The following is a 24,684-nucleotide window of genomic DNA, read 5'->3' on the forward strand; positions in this document are numbered from 1 at the left end:
GCATATCTACAATATCTTCTTTCTTTCCTCTAAGACTCACTACTAATATCTGGGTCTCTCCTTTTGCATTGTCACCCAGCTTTTTCAATGATAATAATACCACTGATAATATGAAAAATCGATGTGAGAGAAGACAGGGTGGCTGCAAGATGCTGGATGGAGAAAGAAAAAACAGCTGCAAAGAAAATAACATAGTCATTCATCCACCAGCCTGGCCATCACTGCTTTGCTGCATCAGCATGAAGACTAATGGGCTGCTATGACGGGGGTACAGCCGCTGACGGGACACCAGAAATGGAAATGGTAAGATTGGGTGGGAACTAGGGCTGGAGAGGGGCTCCTGTGGCTTGTGGTGAGCAGGATGGTGCCGCCGGGATTAGTTACCGCCATGTGTGTTTTCCCATTTATTTCATCCGAAACTTGCCACATTACGGGCCCGAACACAGGCTACATAAACAGAGGGATTGAAAATAAACAGACGCCTCAAACAAATGCAGAAGTTATACGATACATGTGGCTATGCATACAGATCTTGGCTCCGTTGAAAAGCAGTATATACTGTATTAAGCCAATGAGAATAGAAAGAAAAAAATGTTTGGCACCTCTACAGTATAAGCCACTGGGCTGCATATTGGTTTGACACAACAGCAGGTATATTCAGACATATACACATAAAGTGCATTCAATCTTTTAAAGGTTATTGGACATGGAAATTTGAATCATCAGTATTTCACTCTCAAATCAAGTCTAAATGACGAGATTAGTTTCCAACTAAAGCGGCATAAATTGGGTGCCTGATTGGATTTTGCTGGGAAAATACCATCAAAGATCCTCTGCCTACTCAATTCAGACCATGATTCAGCATGCAGCAGACACCTACGGACAAATCTAAACTGATCTGCTGTTTGTCTGCTTTCTTGTGTTCTCAGGTTAAAGTGATACAACCTGAACTGACCTTGTAATCATCAGTTCACGGCCCTGAGGAGTTGGTATGCCAGGCGTCTCACAGAGGACAGGGGAGACGAGCAGTGCAAATAATACAGGAAGTATACAGATTGCAAATGTCAATCTGCACTACGAGCTAAATCCAGGAAAATATTTTGACTCCTCAGTAAAAACACACTACAACTGTCTTTTGAAAAAAAAATTAAAATGAATGAAATTAGGCTCTAGTGGAACACACATTTCCTACATCTTGGAAAAACCTCTCAGCTTTGCCTTTTCTAGGATTCTTTCCGGAGAGTGGGAGCATGTTGAGATTCACTTCATGCTAGTTGGAAGAGCACTGACAGCTCTCGCCACAAAGTCACTCCCAAGGTTATGCTTTCCCCAACGGAGGCTGATCTTACTGAGGATATAATGCCTACTGATGTATTACCAGCAAACATGTTCCATGCTGGAGGCTAAAAATGGATTTGGGGCTCTGTGATGGCAAAGGGGTGGAAGACACAGTGGGGGAAAGAGGCTGGGGGAGTATGGCCAGGTTTGAGGCTGGGCTTGGAAGCTGCAGCCAAAATTGCCATGAGCCTTAGGCTATGCCTGGAGCCTCACTTGAAGCAAGAAATTATTTTCTGCCCTCCCCCATATGGCAAGAGGATTTTGGAACCTTATGGGATTATTATCAAGCATCACAGTAAATAGAGCCATACTGAACATGCTAGTAAATACTGATGAGACACAAATATGTGGAATTAGTACGGAAATTCTGGCCCAAGTGGTCATTGTGGTATGTTTTCCAAATCACAATCATATTTAATTTGCGTAATTCTAACATCCTAAGTATGTTGTGCATACTAAATGCACTCGACTGTGACATGTTGAGTAATATGGCTTAATTATTTCTCTTATGCTCGTAGCTTAAGGTGATGACTGTGAAAATCCAAGACAAAGCACACGCCATATCATTCAAATACTTTCATCCATCCAGAGGCCTCTCCATCCCCCCATAACCAAAGACATTAAAAGCGTGGCAATGTATTGTCACTTTTCATTACACAGCTGGCTGTACATAGAGGGATATGCAACAGTGATGACTTTGAGGGATAGTGTCTTGTTCTGAGTAAATCACTGTGTCATTCTTCCAGGGAGCTATAGAGGTCCAGAGCACTGCTGCCTACCATCAGCTAAGAGGATTTTACCAACAATGGTAATGCTGCCACTGGGCTGATACTAGGAATAGAGTAGAGATGACCATGGTGAGCCAGGAACAACTGGGGTGTGGTTCATTTATATTTCAGAATGAGGTCGACATTATAATTTACAGTAGAAGAAACCAGAACAGGATGCTGGTTTGTGGAAATGTTGATGCCTATTCAAGTCTCTCAACCCAAGGAGATTGGAATGTGTAAAATGCTATAAAGCCATACTAGCTTTTAACTATGCTTTCGCATGGCGCTGCCTCTTTTATCCTGCTTTCGTTTGAAACGTTGGCTGTGATGCGTAGTTTATGTGGACGCGTGTTTAAAAAAGAAAACATTTCAAAAGGGAAGTCATCATTTGAAGTTTATTCCAATGAGACGAAGCAGTATTGACGAAATGTTATCCTATCAGAGCAAGCATGTGTAGTACTACTTCTGAATTCCTTTTATACATTTCTGATCATTTTGTCACTGCGAGAGAATTAACAAAGCTGCAGTACAAATGGATGAAGGGTCCTTCCCTACAAGGTCTTGAAAATAGAATTGTCATAACACGTTCCCTAGGTTTTTAAGTAAAACATATTCATTATTTATTTTAACCACAATTGAAACATTTTAGTCACCATCAAGCACAGACAAAGGAAAACCCAGAATTGAAAAGGTTAAAAACCTAGAATGTGTAACCCCCTCAATAACACATATGGATAACTATGTTATAATATGGAGGGTTACTCACTTCCACTATAATCCTATCTATGAGAGAATGAAACGGGGAATGGAATTCAAAAGCTCCATTACGATATGCAAAGTGGGTTAACTGGGTTGTATGAGTTGTACAATATAGAATAGTGTGTGTGATGATCTGTGGGGGGAAGCAGTGAGCTGAGACAGGGTCTAGATCCAGCAAGGGTGTGCAGGAGGAGGGAAGGGGGCGGAGCTGGGGGTCTGGGCTTAAGGTAGCAAATCCTCACTCTCAGACACAGACATCTCCTACAGTCTGACTGACAGAGACAGGAAGGGGAAGATAAAAAAGGACAGGGTATGGATAGATGAATGCGTGTGTGGTCGGTCAACAGTAACACACTGTACACGCCGCCTGCAGCGTGAGCTTAGCTGCTTTCTTTTTCCTTTAGCTCTTGCTGACTCTCACCCCTCCTTTAAACAAACTGTTGCTTTACTGACCACAAGCATAACATCTCCCCCTACTACATTATCCAATAATATTCCGTCAGAAGTACATTTTTGCACTGCACAAACCTCTCTCAGTTAAGGAACAGATCACATTTCCTGCTGAATTTGCAGATGTGCTTTTTGCAGGGCACAAAGTTGCTTAATGCAAAAGAATGCTACAGCTCTTTTGTCTCACTTAATAGCTCCACAGTGAGTATAATAATAACTGCACACACTGAGCTAAAGTTAAGTGTAAGCACAAAGACTAGAAGAGTGTGTTTTGCAGGGCCTGTTGTCCATTTTCTGGCATGGTCCTCTGTTGGGAGATTGAAGGAGGCCATGCAGGGGGAGTCAGGGAGCGTCTGCTGCTTTTCCAACAAACACATACAGTATTTGGGGCAAAGCTGCAAAGATCTTTCCAGGACAGTAACTGAAGACTGGCATCCTTAAGATTCCCCCTCCTCTTTTCCAACTATCCCTATAATCACCCCCTCTTTTTAATTTGCCAGCTTGCTAATATTTACTCAGGATATTTACCCAGTCATTAATGTTTAGTTTAGGATGTCACCAGTTTTTATGTGTTCGTTAGGATTTTTCCCTGTCTTTCCTCCTTACAGCGTTCTTCTATTCATCCTGTCTGGGCCATTAGGCTTGCTAAATTCCTCTGTAAATTCAGCTCTCCCCTGCTCGCGTTCCTGGTCGGATTCATAATATATCTACAATCAGGGCTGTTTCAGAAGGCTTAGGTACAAAACTGAATAATCTTTTTGCCTCATAGCCCGGAGGCATGTCTGGTCACTGTCTGTTTTTGTCCCTGCTGTTGGCAGACTGAAATCAGTTTTTGAAAAAAGGGTACATGATTTATGTACATGCAACGATTGTTTCTGCTGTAATGATGATAATGATGATGGACTTGTTGTAAAAGCATTTCATTAGTAGGGATGTTTATCTTATATGCTAATTATTCCATGATTCTGACTATTTGTATGCCATTCACATAAAAGGCTGACATAGTTCGTATCACAATCAGATGTCTCAGTGTTGGTGTTATTATATTTCAACTGCCAACAACAATCATGATGCTTACTGCGTGACATTGATACTGTATGTTAGAAAACCTGGTGATCAGATGTCTGGACAGAGCATTTTTCCAAAACTGATTCCAATGCTCAATTCTCTCATGACCATTGAGTGGAAAAAGCTGAGTGTGAAAGAGGTTTAGCATAAAAAGTCTTAAACTAATCAAATACAGAAGTTATGTGCTGTTTTAGACACTACTGATTACATTTGAATATATAGCAATACATTGTCTGATTCTGTTGTTTTGTGAAATCTTCCTCGTGTTGTTTTCTTTTGCTTTGTTTTTGTGAGCATCAGCGGAAGCATTCCCTGGGGATGTTAGATAAAAGGAAGGGGGGGGGGGGGGTGCTTAATTAGGAATAAGTTACCTCGAGCCTTTATTCTCTGATGGAGTCGACCTTTTCAAGTGACTTCTTTAAGACCTATGGTCAAATGAGGAGGTGGGAATCGAGGAATAAGCGAGCGAGTCCAGGCTACAAAACAGACGCTATCAAACAAAGTTATTCAAAGTCTCTTTGAAGTGAAATGCAAGGGGAAATAATACAATTTAGATTCTGTTTCATGAATACCAGAAATATGAGCTACATGGGAACCCACCCCTTCAGTCCTCTCTCAGATATTAAATATTGCTGACTAGGGGGTAAGTTGGCCAATTAATGAATAATAAATGGGGCTGGAATGCAACATTCTCATATCCTTTATAGGTCAGAGTGTGCTGAGCCAGGGCTGCTGGTACCGCTGGGCATCATGGTTAGATATTAAAGCATGGCGATCTCTATACTAGTGTACCTCAGAGCCATGTCAGCTGCTGCTCCACCCACACTACACTCAACATTAACGACACGCTGAGAGGGCATAATAAAAGTTTGTTCTTCGCTGTTTCTGCAACTTCTCCATTCCATCTCCCTCAGTGTTTTTTGCTTTTATCGTAGCTCGTTAATCTTCACTCGATCATCCATCCCCTATTTGTGCACAGCGCAAAGGCAGCATTTTTTGAAGTTGCAAACAACATCCTGTTAGTTTTTAGCTCATATCTCATTGTGCTAAGGAGGATCGCGGGCGCCTATGACGGGGTAACAATGCACACTCCACTGCCACAAACAACAACAACAACAATGGGGCAATTACAGACTAATGCTTCACAACCTCCACTTCATTCTGTGCTATCTTCATTATTCAGCTCCTCTTGAATCAGCTATTAAAGGTAATTAAGCGATTCATCAAGTCAGTTTCAATTACTGGGAGCTTGACAGCTGCAGATTACAATCAGTAGGGGTGAGAGGAGAGAATGAGAGAAGGACGCTTCAAAAAGTGAAAAAAGAGAGATGGAATAGGCAAAATGGACTAAGAGATCAGGCAGCATCGAAGTGGGCAAAGAGCTTCTGGTTCTGGTGTCAAGAGGTTCTGCAACCACATGATGTTGCAGGTTGTCCATGGCGTCTCCATGGTGCTGTATTGCTACCCACCCACTCATTTTTATCTTCTGCTCTGTCCCTAGCTGAAGATCTTTGACACTTCATCAACTACACTATCATTACCCTGTCATGAATGGGAGCAACTTTAACGTAGCAACTAATAATGAATAAGAGCATTCCCGCCATCGTAACGGCAATTACACTACAGATATGAATACATTTTCTGCCTGACATCAAGTCACTCATAATAAAGCTCACATGCACTGTATGTTCATAAATGTTCTCACTAAAGCAGCCCCTTATTTATGACAACCAGTCACCAGCTCACTTTTAAAATCAGGTGCGTGTCAGTGCTAAGAGCACTCCAGTATGGGCGACCATTAGGCCGGTCAAAGGACGACTTCAATTTATGTTTGGTTGATTAACCCCACTCTCTGCTTGTACATTTTTACAAATTGGGTTAAAGAATAAATCATTTGGGAGAAACCATTATGCCTCTTAGTTGTCCATTAGAGTCAGGTTTACTACTGCATTGATGGCTATCATAAGTCACCCAGCGTAGGTTGAAACTGATGGACTAATTGTAAAGGAATTGGCCATATAATTTTTTCTCATGGGTTATTGAATATCCAAAAGGACATCTTTATCTCAAAGGTTTCTTTTATCATTGTATTAGCCACTCTGTAAGGTAACCCTGCTAATAATGATATTCTCACAGGACTTGGCTCAAAGGCAATGAAATGTAAAGGGCATAATAAGTATGTTTAAAGTCAAAAGACTTGATGGTATATAATTAATTTCCACCATCTTGTTTTTGTATTTATCTTTAAAAAACGTTTTGTTTGAAGACTTGATTAAGGCCAAGTTTGCCAGTGTGAAAGCATATTATAGTAAAGAGATTTCTTGTTAAACACTTTTTTTATGGGGTTTATATTTACGCTGACAGTGTATTACTAGCATTTTATCGGCATAAAGCTCACAAATACTGTTGGGTCTAACATTCACCATCCTCTTCCCCGGCTCCCATGAAGAAGGCATGCTCTCCACTATCTTATGCGCACATTATCTACTGGGTATCATTCACCGAGGAACATTATACATACCCTTACTGTATCTAAAAACAGCTTAGCATAAAATAGGGACGATACATACTGCTGTCCTCTGCCTTAAAATACCAAAAACACTCAGGTCTCACTTACCATAAATATCATTGAAAAAAACAGTGGGTAAACAGCTCATTTACATGCAGACAAACAGAGGACGGTTCCCAGCAGCACAGTGAAGATTAGCAGGAAATGGAAGCTCTCACATTGTATCCCCAAAACAATTAAGAGCAGGCAGGACACCACACAGTCTTTTTTTCTTCTCATCCCTCCTTTCAGTAGGTTAGGTCATATTGAGTTTAAATAATGCTGATAAATTCCCATGTTCAAGTAAACAAGCACAAAACACCTCTACTGTATTTAATCCCTAAAAATCGAACAAGTAGGCGCCTCTTTTTGACTAAATATGTGCTAAAACAGAGATTCATCACATGCACCTGGGCACTAATGCAACATTGGGCTTGATTGGGCAAATTAATATATGAAAATATTACATAAATATTACATAGTATCTAATTTGACCAAATTTGACCAATCATAATTTGGTCAACCGTAAAATATTTGTTTAATCAAAAACTTCAGTGCTTTTTTTACACCTCCAGAAATAATGATGAAATATATTATCACCTGGATGATAATCCACCAGGAACAAAGGGAAGAATTTGCAACATTTTATTTTCGTATTTGCATACATACCCAGATTGGAGGATGCCCTCCCCTCTGCGGCCCTGTCCTTGAGACCCTCAGCTATAGACAGCTGCTGTTCGTGGTACTGCTTGGCCCTCTCCAAGTCCTGCATGCAGCGAGCAGCATGACCCAGTCCTGCGTAGGCTCTCATCTCAATGGACTTTTCCTCCAGCTCCTGGGCGAGCTCCAGAACATGAGTATGGTAGGACATGGCCTTGTCAAAGTTACGGTGGTAATGGTAGGCACTGCCCAGGTTACTATAGGCCCGAGCTTCCTCTCGTTTATTTTCCAAAGCCTTGGCGATGCCCAGGTGCTGCTCGTGGCATTGGACAGCATTTTCAAAGTCTCCCATGGCGATGTAGACGGCCCCCATATTCCCCAGCTCACGCGCCTCAGACAGCTGATCTTTCGACTGCTTGGCCAGCAGGACACACTGCTTGTGGCTGGCGAGGGCGTTGGGATAGTCCCCAATTGCTGTATAAACATGGCCCAAGCTGCTCAGCGCCATTGACGCAGCCTATGGATAAAGAGACAGAAATATAGACAACAAGTCAGAAAACAGCAAGATAATAAATTGTGCATAACATTTCAAATTATCAGCCCCATTAATTATACCCATATTCTATCAACAGTGAGGCCTTATGTTGCATCACAGATTCCCCAAACACATTTAAACGTCCTTTTAGCCAGAAGTATTGTACATCAAATGGAAAAAAATAAGAAAACAAATCCGAATTCCCAAATCTCTTAGGGGGCTTACTACTCAGAGAACAAACAACAAAAACCTGATTTGATTTAGTCTGTGCAGGGCAGGGAGGGGGGTAAAGTGTGATGCAGATCAGCCCAGCAGCAGGCTTGTTTTAAAGCCGTCAGTTTGCCCACTGCAATCACGCTTCATGGCGTGTCACAACCAGTGGAACAAAGACACTGCTAATCAGAGGGGGAGCGGAGAGGGGCTTAGCTTCACAGCAAAGTCGTGGGGGGGCAACTGGCTGACTGACTGACTGCTGGCAAGACCTCTCAAGCTAAAAACAGAGAACAATATTCTGAATATTATCATATTGGAACGGTCCTGCTGATTCCCACATTATTAATGTTCGGCCCCACCTATACGATTGTTGACTTTTTTTAAAAATATGTTCAGATTATCATTTTCATCATTCGGATTGTGTATGTAGGAAATTTAATTATCCTTTTTCAATCGGTGAAAACCTCTATTGCACGTTTGTCCGTCCTGAGGGAAGGATCCCTCTGTTGCTCTGCCTGAGATTTCATTTTTCTCATTAATCGTGGGGTTTCTTTGGGAGTTTTTCATTGTACGCTGCCAGGGTCTCACTACGGAGGGTGTTTTATGCTCTACACACTGTAAAGCCCCCAGTGACAATTTTGAATTTGTTATATTGGACTATATAAATAAATTGTGATTGATTGATTCCATACTCTCAAGCAGTGTCCACCTGCGATCCCACTAAGAAAGGTGCGCTTTAGCAGTAAAATGGCAGTCTTGACCCCCAATGTGACACATTCACTGCAGGCTTTTTAACTGTTTATACAGAGGGTAAACAGCTGGGATTGGGGTCAGCTGTTTTTGTGTGAGCAGATGTTCAATTAATCACGCAGGGCAAGCTAATAAAGCATCGCTTATCTGAGGTCCCGCTCTGCATCCTGCAGCAAGGAAGGGGTTGGATGAAGGCCAGCAGAGAGGACAGACGGCCTGACAGTGAAGGCCACAGTGCTGCCCATTTTGACCAGGTTCATCTTGGGGGCGTTTAGAGCCCGAAACTAAAAAGTCAAAAGTCAGCTGCAGTAACGGAATGACTTTTCAATGTCGCTCCAGCTGTGAGTTGTTTATAAAAAATCATTTTCATAGCCATATGTTGCAAAACCTGATACTTGCATTAGGCTTTAGAAGAGGCAGGAGTGCTGGGATCTTAAATGATAGGTTTATATAGTTATTATTTCATATATGCATCAAGACGTAAAGGAGATATTTTCAAGTTGGCGGCAAATAATGAAACTTATTGGTTATAAAGATGCTTTTCTTTGAATCGCTCATTAATTATTTTTCTAAACACACACAGACACCCCACCTACCTATCTTTCCTCGATTTCCCATAGCTGCTGATGCCTGGAACCAATTACCTGCTGACATAAGGACTTCCAGCAGTTTGCTCAAGTTTAAAGACTCGACAAGGCATTATACAGGCCCAGGGAGGCAATTACCCTCCGTCACAACTGTTGCTGTTTCATGTTCCCAGATAGCCTATCTAGGGCTGCTCAATTACATGTGCCTTTTGAAGCTTCGCTCCATCTCTCCGACAAAAACTTCCACTTTTTTCAGCGGAAAAAAACGAGAGGATTCCTCATCTGTCTGTCTGTCTTCAACCGAATGCTGTGGGATACAGGAGGAGAGAGAAAGCGAGAGAGGGAGGTGCAATCTTTCTCCAGTTGAGATGAGTTGCTCCTGTGATCAGTGTCCCTCTAAAGTGAGACTGCAACGCTGCATTTCTCCTCAGATGGAAGCCAAGATAATGAGGAGCCAGCCTTGCTAGTCACAGAGGATGCACTATGTTTGGCTCAGGGACAGAGACTGGGACCATATCTCTCTCGCTTCTGACTGCAGCCCTCTCCCACCACTGTTCATTTCGATTTCCCATAATGACGCAAAATAACATTCTGTCTGGGAGAAAATAATTGCCCGAAATACATAATTTCTGCCAAATTGACTTCATTCTAATTTGATTCCATTTCTTTCCTGCACTTATCTGTCCTCCTTCCCTGTTCTGGCTCTCTCTCCCCCACTTCTCTCAATCCGTCTGCAGAGGCAGATCTGACTGTGTTTACAGAGTCCAGCCCTTCTTCGGATGTGTGCTGATTTGATTAATCCTAGCACCGTGCTTTATAAACTGTTGATAAACCGCTGGCTCTTATCAGCAAACACATTTTGCACCAAGGGTCTCCTAATGAAAGGTAAACTAGTTCTGCCCGGGAGAAACGAGAAAGGGAGAAGGGAGGCATCAGGGGAGGGTTGAGATGACATGTTAATCAGAAATGCTGGGCTCCAACATCATTATTCCATTTCTTTCCTCTGACAAGGACAGTGGTTTAGGATTCCTCGCTGATTCTCCTCTGTCAGCCTCCTCTGCTAAGTGTGTTTATGTTCTGCAGCACATCAGAGAAATGGTTGCTTTCATAGCACATGCGAGGGGTAATGCATTGTACTTATCATAATTAGCCCCTTATGTCATGCAGCAGAACTGCTCTTGATGGCTGGGCTTGGTGCAAGATCTGTTACCCTGAGCCCCTGGTGTGTTTTATCTCATACTCTGGAACCGCACAGTTCTGCACACCACTCCACTGCTGTGTTTGAGCTGTGGTCCTGCTTCGCCTTGCCTTTGAAAATCCTTCTCTTTTTTTTTCAACCTACAAGCTCTCATATACTCAAAGCAAATAATCATCACCGGCTGGCAGAGCTTATGGGACAAGCACGGTTGTCATGGAGATGTAAATAGTTGGATCAATGCCGACCATGCCTCGTAGAAGCTCATAAACAATTTTACAAGGCCTTTGTGGAATCTCCTACAAAGTGGACATAAATAAGCAAATAAAGCAAGCATCTTCTGCTCTGACATCAACCACTTTCATTAAAAAATATTTGTCTTTTGCTTCTTTGATTGACTACATGTCATTAGATATGATTGACATGGTTTTACCAATTATAACTGAACAGACATCACCAAGGTACTTCTTGGTCCAACACAATGTTAGTTGGTAAGAGATTTATCATGGCGCACTGATAATCACATGGAATATGAATTAAAAACATTCAAGAAAAAACTTAAATTTTTTGTCAATTTCTAAAAAATGTAAGGTGAGAAAGTCATACAAAATTCCAGATTGAAAAAGACTAGCAGGCCAAGGAGGTGTAAGGTGTTAAAGAGCCCACAGTTTGCCCTCTGTCCAGATGCCATGTCCTGCAGGAGGAGCCACTACTTCAGTAAAGTGCTGTTAATGGGATTATGTGGGAGAGGAGAGAAGTCTCTCTCTTGACAAGAAGGGATGGGTTTGATTCTATTACGGCAGAGGTGAGAACAACCCCTTCTTGCACTGTATCAATATAGATGTTAGGCAAAAATTGTAGGAACCACAAAGGTAGCTAGCAAAAGGTAGACACATGTACTAACTGCATTCACTGGAATATAGAAACATGATGTTATCTTTTCAAGTAATGGCTTAGTTGGCATGTTTAACAAGACAAATAATCAAGATTCAAAGCATGACATAATTTAAATTAAGTTATAAATAGCTTAGTCAGTTAAAATGTCAGAAAATATAGAAAAATGCAGAATACTACAGCCCCGGAAGATGACAAGATGACATGTCTAATTCTCATCGTGTCAGACCTCTGTAAGCAATCCAACATAAATTCACGTAGCAGTGGAATGAGACAGACAAACCTTCATTTTAGGAAGCTTGAACCAGCAGAATTGTTGCTTGATAAATTACTATAACCTACAATTTATGATCAATTATCCAAATGTTTTTTTGTCAATTCACTAATTCATAAGGGATTGATTTCTGCATTAAAATCTTGCGACATTGACCAAATATGTGTGTCTAAAAGCTACACAGTAGATATTGAGTGCAGAATGTAATTTAATGATAGGGATGAAGATCAGAGAAACAACCAAGCTACTCTTTGATACCGATGAATCATTTGAAAAATAACAAATACTTCAGAAACACAACACACACACACACACACACACACACACACACACACACACACACACACACACACACACACACACACACACACACACACACACACACACACACACACACACACACACACACACACACACACACACACACACACACACACACACACACACACACACACACACACACACACACACACACGTCTAATTAAAGGCAGTGCAGAGGGAAAGTGAGCAGGACCATGCTCCAGTGTTTCCCTTAACGAGCTGGGCTCTGGCAGCAACAGGAACTGGCAGGCAGGGAACACAACTGCACTGGGAGGAGCGGGGCGTTGGGGAGAGCAGCGGGGAAGGAGGGGCTCAGATAAAAGGCTACGGAAGAGATAGTGTTTGAAGGATGAGAGAAGAGAATGCTGGAGACATCCCCTGGGCGAGGATGTCTTTAGATCTGAATTCACCTGCGGAGATGCATTTTGACAAAAAAGGAAACATCTCAACTGTAATAAACTGAGAGACGGAACAGACCCGTCAGAGATTCGCTCAAAGAAGCTTGAAAGGTGCTTTCTACAGGGGCATGTTCTTGTGAGTGCATGTGCAAAGAAACATGTATGTGCATGTGTGAATAATGATAGATAAAGGTGGTAGTGTAGAGTAGAGGCATTCTGGGGATGTATGTGTAAAAGATGGGGGCAGGGATGGATATGATAAAATATTCAGCTGGTTTTATGCGTGTTTGCTCCATTCTCTTCCCCTGCTCGGTGTTGGCGCACAGATATGGATCCTATGGGAGCCACCACTAGATCAGCCAAATGACTGCCTCTCTGCCATATCAAAACCTTCTGCTATTTTAACCAGGCAAACGCTGTGCTCTGCCAAGTGAGGGCAGGTACAGCTGTGCCTGATTGCTCTCTTTCATACACACTCATCAGCATACAGTAAAGTACATGGACACACACACCAGGACTCAGCAGTCCACTGTGGCTGATAAGACCGGCACAGACAAAGTTAAATTATTTTTTAAACCTTTCCAAATGTTTTAAATGATTTAAAAAGCCATAACTGTGAATCAAAATAAATGCCAAACAGGCTGGGTCCTTCAGTTATATTGGAAAGCCTGCTAATGAATTACTTTTTTTTAATATACCTGGCTGTTAACCAATTCCCTTAATCAAACTTTAGAGCTGATCTGATTTATTAACAGTGTCGAGGTACCAGTAGAGCCACTTGTTTCTCTGTGACCTGCATGACCTCCAGCTTGTAGATAAATGACGCCAGAAGGCCTGTAGCTTGATAATTCCTTTAGCCTTCACAGGACATGTTCACAAAGGATTGATTGTCACTAAAGGTCAAGCTACGGGTAAGGGCACTCGTGACAGCTACTGTGCGTTGCTCAAACGGTCACACGCTCACACTCACACATATTGTACACTGACAAACACGCACATAAACACACTAACACAAATGCAGCATAACAAGAAGCAAGATATAGATGAGCTGCAGTGCAGGCAATGCTTATGTTAGTGAAAAAACATTTATTTTTTCTGACCTGTGGGTAGTCTGTGCAGTGGTGCCAGGCAAATGGTGGATCATTTGTGGTTACTCCAGAGACCCAGGATACATTCTTTCACACATACTTACACAGAGACACAAAGTATTACACAAATATACAAAATGTATCCCAGAGCTTTGTGGCTTGTGTGTGTGTGTGTGTGTGTGTGTGTGTGTGTGTGTGTGTGTGTGTGTGTGTGTGTGTGTGTGTGTGTGTGTGTGTGTGTGTGTGTGTGTGTGTGTGTGTGTGTGTGTGTGTGTGTGTGTGTCTGTGTGTGTGTGTGTGGCCACATTTTTGTATTCGCTTGTATTTTTGCTCTTACACTAGGGCATGTATGCTTGTGTGTTTGTTTGCGAATATATTGTGAGAGTTGGTGGCGAACAGGCAGCCAAGAGGAAGAAACACACGAGGCCCTAAATGAAATTGGATGTGACAGTCTCCATTTTGTGTCTCCAACTTGACGGTTCCCTTTGAGTAGTGTGGGGGGTTTGATATTTTAAGTGTCCTTTCTCTGACAATGCGCTAGACAAAACAAGGTTCATAAAAATGGCTAAATGTTAAGTGAGGAAAAGAGAGAAAGCTTGGCTCCACCTTTCCAGCCCCCACAGCCCCAACCTCAGTCCCAGTGCCTGTCCCCTGTGACAGGATGTCGGCATTGTTCAAATGCACAAACAGCCCTCCTGCCTTCTGATATAAACACATGAATCTTAAGTTTGGTTGAGGAGGAAATTGAAGAAGTGGTACACAGGGGAAGCAGGGCACTGTGAATGAATCTTAATGTACTCTAAATCAGAGCAACGCCTTGAAGGGATGCTGTTTATTTCTGTACTGAAGTCAAATCTCCACGGGCATGACTGTGTGATGCCTACTGGTGAAGGGAATCAATTCTTCAGAGACCTTGTGGTGACAGAAGAGGAAATCACAGTGGTGTTTGAAAGTCATTGCAGGAGGGGTTTGAGGTAAACATCAAGGTTTGCCACTTTGCAAGGCCTAAAGCTAGGGACAAGGCAGAGAGAGATGCATAATGCTGGGAAGAGTGGATAAGTCCTCTTGTAAAAACACTAATACAGTAGGGGTTAGGAGCAGCTAAGGTGACATGATCAGAAATTGCTGTGTCCAACTGTGTGGGTGGCAAATGCATGGCCAAAGTGGAGATCAAAGTCTATCCATTATTAGCTAATTAGCTGGTGTTATGGCCTCCTGCCGGGTCTAAGGACACAGTGCCAAATATAGCAGGGCTTGCAGGCCCCCTCTTGCGTCTGCAAGTATTCAGCAGGAAGCCAGGCAGTCACTCCAAGGACGCAGGAGTCCAGGGTTATTCAAGGGCTTTTTGGCGCCCGGGAATGGGAGGCGTTTTCCCTGACGGCCCACAAAACTGGACAAATCAAGCCTGACATACACATAGTTCAGCCCTTTTCAGTGGTACACGGGAAATTCCATTTCTAAAGTGGCAGAGGAGAGAGGAGAGATAAGAGAACACAGGTTAAGGTCTGAGGACCAAGATCAATATGAGCTGACCAGAGCTGTTGCCTTGCGGCAGCCAGAACACAATGAGAGAAATGAAGAGTGACAACCAAATGTCCAGCCTCTCAGCACCTCAGCGTTCTCTTTTAGAAAGAACTGAGTGCAGAAAGAGCTTTTGTACCGCTCTCCTCTAATCCATGTGCAACAGCAGGTAACTCGTGCCTAATGGGTTTAGACCAAATCAGATCTCTGTGAAATAGAAGGATGCATGGCTGCTTTCAATTCCTTTGTTTTTTAAGTGTTTTTATTTTTTGTGGTATGTTAAGAGGAGATTCATAAAACTACTGTTAAAAATAAGTTTTAATGTTGAAATAAGCAGAGAGAAACCGTTGGTAATAACATGTATTGGCAGGATATGTTGTATCATGAAACTATGCCACTTCATGAGTTTTTTTTATATTTAATAACCATCTTAAATGTCAGTGTGTGTAGTTCTGGAGTGGGGAAAACAATATTGACTTATTCCCATCTCCTGCCATGTCAATATCGAGTCAACAACGGTGAAACAGAGGTCACAGAGGGGACTACCACAGGACAGAAGGCTCTCTGTGTCTCTGCTTTATTCATGTGTAAGAAACCGTTCTATGACTAAATTGAATAAAGTGACAGTTTAAATGTCTTCACGACATCTAATCCTTACAAGATATTTGACATAAAACATTGATGTGTTGGTACTGGCAGTGCCTAAATATATTAGAAAAACAACCTTGCCGAAAATCTGATTAAACAAAAAGTTAAAACTAAAAGTGATTGTTTTGTGACATTAAACACAAGAACAAAATAAAACGTGTTACTTTGTGACTATTGTTTAGGCTAATGTTAAGATGTCAGCTAGCTAGCTAATTACAGCCAACGAGGAACCTACCAACTAAGATGTAAACAACTCTATAATAGAATAAAGTTCTGCATTTGGTTATTGTTTTTCTTTTAGACCCTGTCGTTGTATGGTCTGAACAAGACAACAGAAGAGCAGAGGCAGGTGATCAGAGAGGGAAGAGGACAGTTGAATGCTTTGTCCTTGGCTTTAACCTTGCAAAATACATTTTCACATTCAGGAGCAATAAAACAGTGGCTTCTTTTTTGGTTCCTCAGTATTTCACTGTCTCTTCTGTTCTGTTGATCTCAGCTAAGCCAACCAACACCGAGACATAAAAGGCTATATAGTACTGAAAGATGACAGTGTCTTTGCCACAAATGGCGAAAACTGTTTCTTTTAAATGATGTGTTATCATTTTAGATAACACAGTAATCCAAGTAAATGTCAGAGAATGATTCAAGATAAAAAGCTGTTTCAATTAAAAGTAACTTTTAAGGTTAAGTTAGATGTTGTTGTTGTCAGAAAATAATTTTCACTTTTAAGCTGAGTTGCAATACTTGCTGATGTTGATCAAATAAGGGAAATAAATAATGACAAACATATCTGCCTGCTGAGACCAATGAGGGCCATGTTTATAGATCAAGGTACACCTAATGTAATGTATATCCTACCAAGTGAAGCTCAATGATGCCGTCTGTTTAATCTTTTATACAAAAAGGTCAACATGTGTAAAGAACATAACCCCCCTCCTCATCAAACAACATCCTCTCTAACCAGTACATAACATAGGCAGGCTTGTCGTCATGCTCTGACGTGCTGGGCGAATAAATCTGCAATGACATGCTGCTGAGAGAGCGAATGGACCTCGTTCTACCTCCAGCCCGGCACACAAACCATTTAAATCCCTTCCTCCCTCTATGCTTTTATTCCCCAAATGTAATTACAAGCATGGTGAAGGTGGCTACTGTGGCCTGGGAACACAGCATCAACACCAGCAGTTGGTGGGATGAAAAGACTGGGCTGTCCCTCCCAAGCACCTCCGCACCTCACTGCTCTATAGACTGCGGCTGCTCCAAGCCACACCAGACTAACCCCATGTTTTCAGCACCACTGGGTCCTTCGCTTTAGCCCCAGGCAGACAGAACTGGACCTACTGATAAAGACTCAAAAGAGGATCTTACTACTGGGCTGCATTATCACATCCATAGACACATTATGCACATCTGCACACATACACACCGGCATGTGTGTGCACACACTACCTCCCACTGTGACAGAGATTTAGGACCATGACGATGGTAAGCTCCCTTAGTGCAGCATGATGGAAACCAAATCCCAGCAACATTCCTTTCCATGTCCCATGTAAGACACATTTGCCTCCTGGGGGGACTGTGTCCCTTCTTTAAATGTGTGTCTATGTGTGTAAAGGTAGAAGGATCAAAACCAGAATTTCCTAATTAGTTTCCTTAAGTCCAACATTTCCCAGGACGGTACAGCTGATCTCCACTGATGCCATTCATTTGCATGTAATGTGGGCTACTGAGGAGCTGGCAGCCAAAAAGATGAAGATGGTAGCATATGAGAGATCAAGGGCGAGTCAGGTTTTGGCGTGGGTTGTGGTGCAGATGAGAAGGGAAGGGACAATCATGAAATAGTCATTGCTTTTAAGACATGTTTCCTGGGAGCTACTGGGCCACCTGCAAGCGATGTCTCCAGCTGCGAGCACACGCCACAGGACTCTGACTGACAGGGAGGGTCAATAGTTGCTAGCAGGGGCCCTGATTGTATCTCTCGCCTCTGGCAGAATAGAAGCCAGAGTGGAAGGGTGATTGGCTTTTGTTACAGCCCTTCAGCCACAAATTAAGTTGGCATCTCAGCCCAGCCACCCGAGATGCATGTTGCTTAGAGCTGCTTTCTGCTCCTACTACCCGCCCTGTGCCCACAAAAAAAATTGCAACATAAACAGAAGCCTCCCGGGGAACACATCCTAATGGAAAAAGATACATGGAGAGTAGAGGGGTGTTTAGGAGGCAGAGCTATAGAAAAACAGAGAGCAGTGAGGGGAATATGTTTAACAAACACTCTGCAGGGAATGTATTGGAATTTGAGGACCTGATTTTTCTGGAATGCATGTTGTGTTCAGGTCACGCAATGTAAGAAGGGGGATTTGCCAGCGTAGGAGGAATACTTGGCTCTTTTAAACACTCCCCGCTGACGACAAGCTGAAGCTAAAAGAAGTTGCTCTGGCTGGGGGAAACTTTATATGCTGAGCAAGAGCTGAAGAGTGTCAGCTGACTCAAAGCAGACACATAAGCACCAATCGAACTCTACTTCCACCAGTCTAGAGAACAAATGATAGGAAAAACCCCAGTGTGGCTTCAAATGAAGTGGATTTCTGTCTGTGTTAAATTGGCCTCTTCACACCAGTGATGGAACAATCACCGGCCCCTTTTGCGCTGCCATTAAGTCAGAGGATGCAGGCTTCACAGCCATAACATAAGGCTAACTACTGCTTAACAAAGGCGAGCTGCCTAGTTTGGAGGACCCAAGAACCAGGGAGCAAAGAAAGGGGTGGAAATGAGAAAGGAAGGGAGAGGAGGAGGAGGAGGAGGAGGAGGAGGAGGAGGAGGAGGAGGGGATTATAAGTACAGCTGAGCCAACACTAACAACTATTACATGACTCATCCCACATCTGCAGCCGCAAATGGCCCGAGCCTAAGGTGGACTGTAACCGGAGCCTGGCTGAGCAGTGCAGCCAATGGACTCACTGATATGTACAATGGAGACTAAATAACACTAGACTCTATACGTAACACTTTTTTGTATGTTGCATTCCTACCAATAGAGTGGTGCAGGAATGAGTCCCTAAAATTGGGAAATTTGTCAATACTTTTTGGTAAGATGCATGACAATTTTTTTTTTTTACATACATACTTAAAATACGTCACAAAATCCCCAACTCGTGAATGTCCAAATGTTCTGTGTCTTAAAAACAGTGATTGCTACAAAGTGAAAAAATGTTATAGGGCGGTGTTCGCGAAGTCCGTAGGGACTTGGCTTGGGAACCAGAGGGTCACCAGGTCAAGTCCCCGAAAGACCAGGAACTACCAAGGTGTCCCTGAGCAAGGCACCATTCCCTACACTGCTCCCCAGGCACCGTACGTATGGCAGCACACTGCTCCTAACACTAGGATGGGTCAAATGCAGAATGTGGGACAATTAAGGGTTCCTTCATCTTCTTTTCCTGAGCGGTGGTCATGTGACCATTTTCCTGGTGAACGAAACCATAGAAGTATTATGAGTGTGTGTTATGTGTTAGTTTTTTTGCAATATTCCTAATTCCTATGAAAAAAATTCTGTTGTTTTGCAATTCTAACTTACCCGTTGGCCAACAAAAATACTTAATTACTGTCCGGCTTTATAGACCTGACAATGTTGACTTTGAATTTTTCCGTTCATATTAATTGCTCATGTCAATTTGGGTAGTACGCAAAGGCAACCTGGTTTAATGAGACGCTGACCCTGACATAGAATCCTATTTGTGCAGTCTCTTCAGTTTAGTCAGTCTGCCAGTAAGTACCTGATTGTGTATACATGGTATGCAATAAACAACCGAGTACACACTAGAGACAACCCCATAAAAAACTCATCATCTCTTGGAACGTGATATACCAACACAGCACTGAAAATAACCATAAAGCGATTTTTCTCTTGTGCATCTCTTCAGAACTGCAGGCGTACATGTGCAAACACACAAACTACACACGCATGAAAAGACAACACTGAAAAGGTCCCTTTTGTCTGCTCAACACTGATGAAAAGCTACCCACTGCGAACTTCAATCACATTGGAAAATGAGTTGGAGATGTGCTGTAACCCCGACAGTGTCATTAAGCCTGTCAGTCAATTCTCTGGAGTGTGGGGAGGGGAAACCGCCATCGGCCTTCCTCAATGTGCTGTGCAGCCCGAACTAGACCCAGAGGTACCAGGAGCCCCTCCTGAGTCGGATCTATCTCTGACACTAGCATAATGAAGCTATATGATTATAAATTCCTCTCTGGATGTCCATAAAGCCCCAAATGTCAAACATCCAGAAAAAAGGAATCATGCATATTCTAATGGTACTCAGGAGTAGATGATAACAAACACTATCATGTGAGAAATGATAGCTGAAATCTCATCATATATATGTTCCCACGCAGTAAAACCCATGCAGTGCACACACAGCCGCGCACACACACACACACACACACACGTGCAGACACAAACAATACGTAGAGCAAGATAAGCCTGCGCATGCTGTCAGAGGCTGCTGTGTGATTGGACTCTGTGGAGCTACTGCTTCTCTCATCATTAACTCTTTGGAGGATCACACTACTCTAATCACGCTAAGCCTCTCTGAATGGCGATGAAGTCGAAAAACGTGCCTGTGCACAAATTCATAGATGCTCAGCTCATTACACACACGCACACATATAACGGCAAGCGCTTCATCACTGCAATCACAAAATATAATACACACAAGCAGCAGTCTGCAGAAGCAAGTCTAAACGCCAAACACTGTGTGACCTAATTATGGACATTTTGCAGGAAGATAATATTACTAGGAATCGCTTCTTAAGTCAAGGATGTAATTTACCCTTCCCCTTAAGGTTTCACTTCTGTCACCTTCCATTACTACCATGTACACACAGCAGTAAGTTTAATATGCATTGAAGAGTAATGCTAATGCTGAAAAAGATACTTGAATTGAACATTAACCAAACATAATGACTTAAAGCACAGTGCATTTTGTAGTAATAATGAAAACATTAGTTTGGTTGAATGTGGATCATTTATGCAAGATTTCTTTATAATATAAATCCAAACCCTACACCCGAGTCTTTTATAATAAAAAAAAAAAGCACTTCTCAAAACAAGTGTATTCGTGCAATTTCATGTGAGTGGCATCAACATCAGATGGCCACAGCTTGCCCAAAGCGAAAGTCAATGGCTGCATTAAATTAGCTGACAGGACCAGAAATAGCTACTAACTGTTCATAATTGAGTCTGGGTACAATAAAATACCAGAACTGTCTTTACCTCTCGGATCTCTACTGAATATTTTACAACCTTGATTCCACTCGGTCTCTTTGTCTGACAGACGGAACATCCACAATTTTCTTTTTCAGAGGTTGATGTGTAGCCAGCGAAGGCCTTTCTCGACTGTTTTTTAGAGACCTTACTATGTGCGATGCAAGGTCAAGTATAAGCAGAACCCGTAGGCCTCCATCCCCTCCTAAGATGGAGTACTTTCATTTCACTCACTTGGGGCCTCGTATTTTCTCTCCATTTTATTGCTTTCTCTAAACGCTTTCCACAAAGACACATTCCACCTCCTCATACCGTCACAGGGCTTGGTCCAAGAGAGTGCGGGGAAGGTCTACACACTGTGCCACAGGGACAAGAATGCTGACACTGCTGTAATTTGGGACAAAAGCTAAAGATGAGGGTGGAGAGAGAGAAAGAGAGTGTCTCATTGTATAGAAGTTGTTATGAGGCTTTAGTCCGGTCAAACAGAGGAGCTATAATGCCAGGCTTTGGGTTGATGGCAGGGAGTTTTGCAGAAGACCATGTCCTCACTCCCTAAAAATGCCGTCTTCTACATCCTAGTGTGAGCTGCAGCTATATATAATGCAAACATCAAACGTTTTTAACTACGTTGACCTCTGTCTCACTGGGAGACCCCATATTCCCTTGTAATACAGAAACCATTCCCCAACTTATACACAGAACGGTTAAAACTCAAGTGCACCATCTGAATTTCATCTTATCTCTAAGAAAAAATTAATCTCTAATATCCAGATGGGTGACTAGTGAGGACATGTCTGCTTTCTATCTTTGATTAGACTCCTTAAAAACATCTAAGAAGGGGGAGAGGCTTTTCTTCACAATGAATCGTGTTTAAGTAACAGGAAGAACAAACAAAGAACAACATTTCCAGCACTGCATCATGATAATGAAGCTCCTTTCTTTGTCATTGTGCCAAGTGTTTATTTATGTAAATATGTAATGTATTGATAACATGAATTCACACATATATTATAAGATCATTTCAAGAATGACGCACGTATTGTTGATTTTGCTATTAATTGGACATCATCACACCTTGCATTTCGTGTGAGTTGGGTGATCCGATTACAAGTGGGCAGAAGTACTTCAGTTCAGACCTGGCATTAGGATGTGCCTCCAGGGACCACTTGTGATCAGGTCTCATTACCCTCCTCTGAATGCAAATGAACACTAAATGCATTGTTCCCTTCAACTGATCGGAGGTAGCAATGAACTAACTAGTATGTCTGAATGTATCTCTTAAGAAGAAGAAATCAAAACAATACAGATTTGGTATATTAACCTCTGCAATGGCTGAGTTAATTGCACTTGGGATATTTCTATTGCCTATTGTTTAGAAACTTTGTTAAAAAAAATGTTGTTGTCTGTTGTTGCATTTCAACATGACGCTGTTAGCTCACAATTGGTTAGGACACACATGTGTACTCACTATTAAGGAACATGGCTGGGTGCAGCCCAAAAAACTTCTGAATATGATCTGTGGATTGGAACTCTATACATTTGCAATGTGATTTGAATCCATGGACACCTGTACAGAGAACTGACAACTTGTAATCAGAAAACCCAAGCACTTCTTAATACAAAATATAAACAGGGCAACTCATTGCTTTCTTTGGATGAAGTTTGTTAGTTAGGCCAATGCAGAAGACATTGAAATGAAATCGATACATTTTATAAATAAACAGAATAAACTAAGAACACTCACGCAATGGGCACCACTTCAAAATGCCACCCAGGCTTACTCCTTAAAAAGGCTGAAAGAAACATAGCCAAGAAGGCATTCAAGGTTGCTTCTCAATTTTTTGTGTCAATCTTGCCAGTGGTTTTTGTCTGGGCATTGAGCACTCTTAGTGTGTAGAGCTCTGGCTGACTAGAGGAGCTATTTGGCCATAGAGGAGCTATTTGGCCATATGCATACATCGACAAACATTACCACAGCCGCACTGACTAATCAGGGCCAGTAATTGCTCCAATGACTGAAAATATGCCTGGGCTGGGCCATTGCCTGGAGGAGATTGTTACTCTACACCACTGATTGTGCGTACCTCCGACCTCAGCTCCTAATCACCAATTAGCATGCAGCCTTTTCTGCATATTGACGTAAGGTAAAGGGTTTCAGCTGAAAAAGGCTGCAAACATCAAACTACAACATCAATAGAATCCCAGGTTACATGTCTGCTCCAAAGGACATCCCTTGCTTCTAAATGCTAATTTACACCAATCTTTTTATGCCAGCCAGTGTGCCGGCTGAGGGCAGTTGTGCAGGGAGTTGCCTTGGATTTGTAGCTCTCCCTTGTCACAACAATATCTTTTTACCACAGAGCTGCGGACATGATTCATGAGCCAGAGGACTTGATGTGGTGTTGGTGTGCAGGCCAGATGAAATCCCCTCAGTCCACTAATATAGGTTTCTGTGTTGGGGTGTGCTTTACAAGTTACTGTAGCTAAGGAGCCATTTCACAATGCTGAGCTAGAAATATGTCTCACTGTAGCTAATTCAACCTAGTCCCCCCCCCCTCCTCCTCCCTTACCCTTGTTACTGGACACAGTACACACATAATTCTACACACGTTCAATAAACACATACACTTCCTTTTCCTTCCTGTCCTTCATAACTACCATCAGTGGCTCTCCCTATGTCCTTCCACTCCCCCCTCTTTTCCAAGTACCTCTCTTTCCCTCGCTCCTTCTCCTTCATTAAAATGGACTTCCTAAAGCCTCCATTCGTCTTGCTGACAGCTCCACTATCGATCGGGCTTCAGAAGGGGATGCAGTTCCAGAGCTTTAAATGGCTCTTTGACCAGCCTGGATGAGGGCTGGACTGAGGATGCAGGGGAGGAGGAGAATGAGGGAGCGCATGTTTGAGGCTGGAGTTGTGCCCTGAGTCGGTACTCTGATACATATTTGGTCAACGGTTCATAACACCTAAATTGATTGGGATCAGAATTCACATTAAAAGGACTCACCAACACTGTCATAGTGATTAGGCTGATGAGATCAGATAATTAACTAATCACACAGGTTGAAAGCCAACACATTAGCCCACCTCTTCAGACTACTTGGGGACTCTCCTGGAAGTGAGTCAACTATGGGACCATTTAAAAGCCTGGGTGAAGTAGAGGTGGGAGTGTTTCATTTGCGGACAATGAATCGCAATCCGTTTCAATCAAAGCCATCTGAACTAACACTCGGCTGGCTGACGCCTTTAATCGGGCTCCTTCCCTTATCGCCGTCCATTATCTAGGAAAGATGAGTTGGCACATTCTGTCTTCATCCCTCCTGCCGCTTGACATCAAACCCCTCTGACAAGATTAATGATCGGATTTTTGATTTTCCTAATGATTAAAATCTCAACGGCGTACTCTGCG

The 24,684-nt window shown here is 42.5% G+C and overlaps 1 protein-coding gene across 4 annotated transcripts in view; it reads right to left on the bottom strand.

Annotated features, from left to right (window-relative positions):
* Positions 1-24,684, bottom strand: part of LOC134873359 (tetratricopeptide repeat protein 28-like) — a 116,025-nt gene that overhangs the window by 25,871 nt on the left and 65,470 nt on the right. For all 4 annotated transcript variants that reach the window (XM_063896891.1, XM_063896890.1, XM_063896892.1 and 1 more), the window contains exon 5: positions 7,603-8,110. In XM_063896891.1, coding sequence (XP_063752961.1) covers positions 7,603-8,110 — 508 coding nt within the window. The remainder of the gene's footprint in view (positions 1-7,602; positions 8,111-24,684) is intronic.

Source organism: Eleginops maclovinus, chromosome 12, assembly GCF_036324505.1.
Source record: "Eleginops maclovinus isolate JMC-PN-2008 ecotype Puerto Natales chromosome 12, JC_Emac_rtc_rv5, whole genome shotgun sequence".
Classification (NCBI taxonomy): domain Eukaryota; kingdom Metazoa; phylum Chordata; class Actinopteri; order Perciformes; family Eleginopidae; genus Eleginops; species Eleginops maclovinus.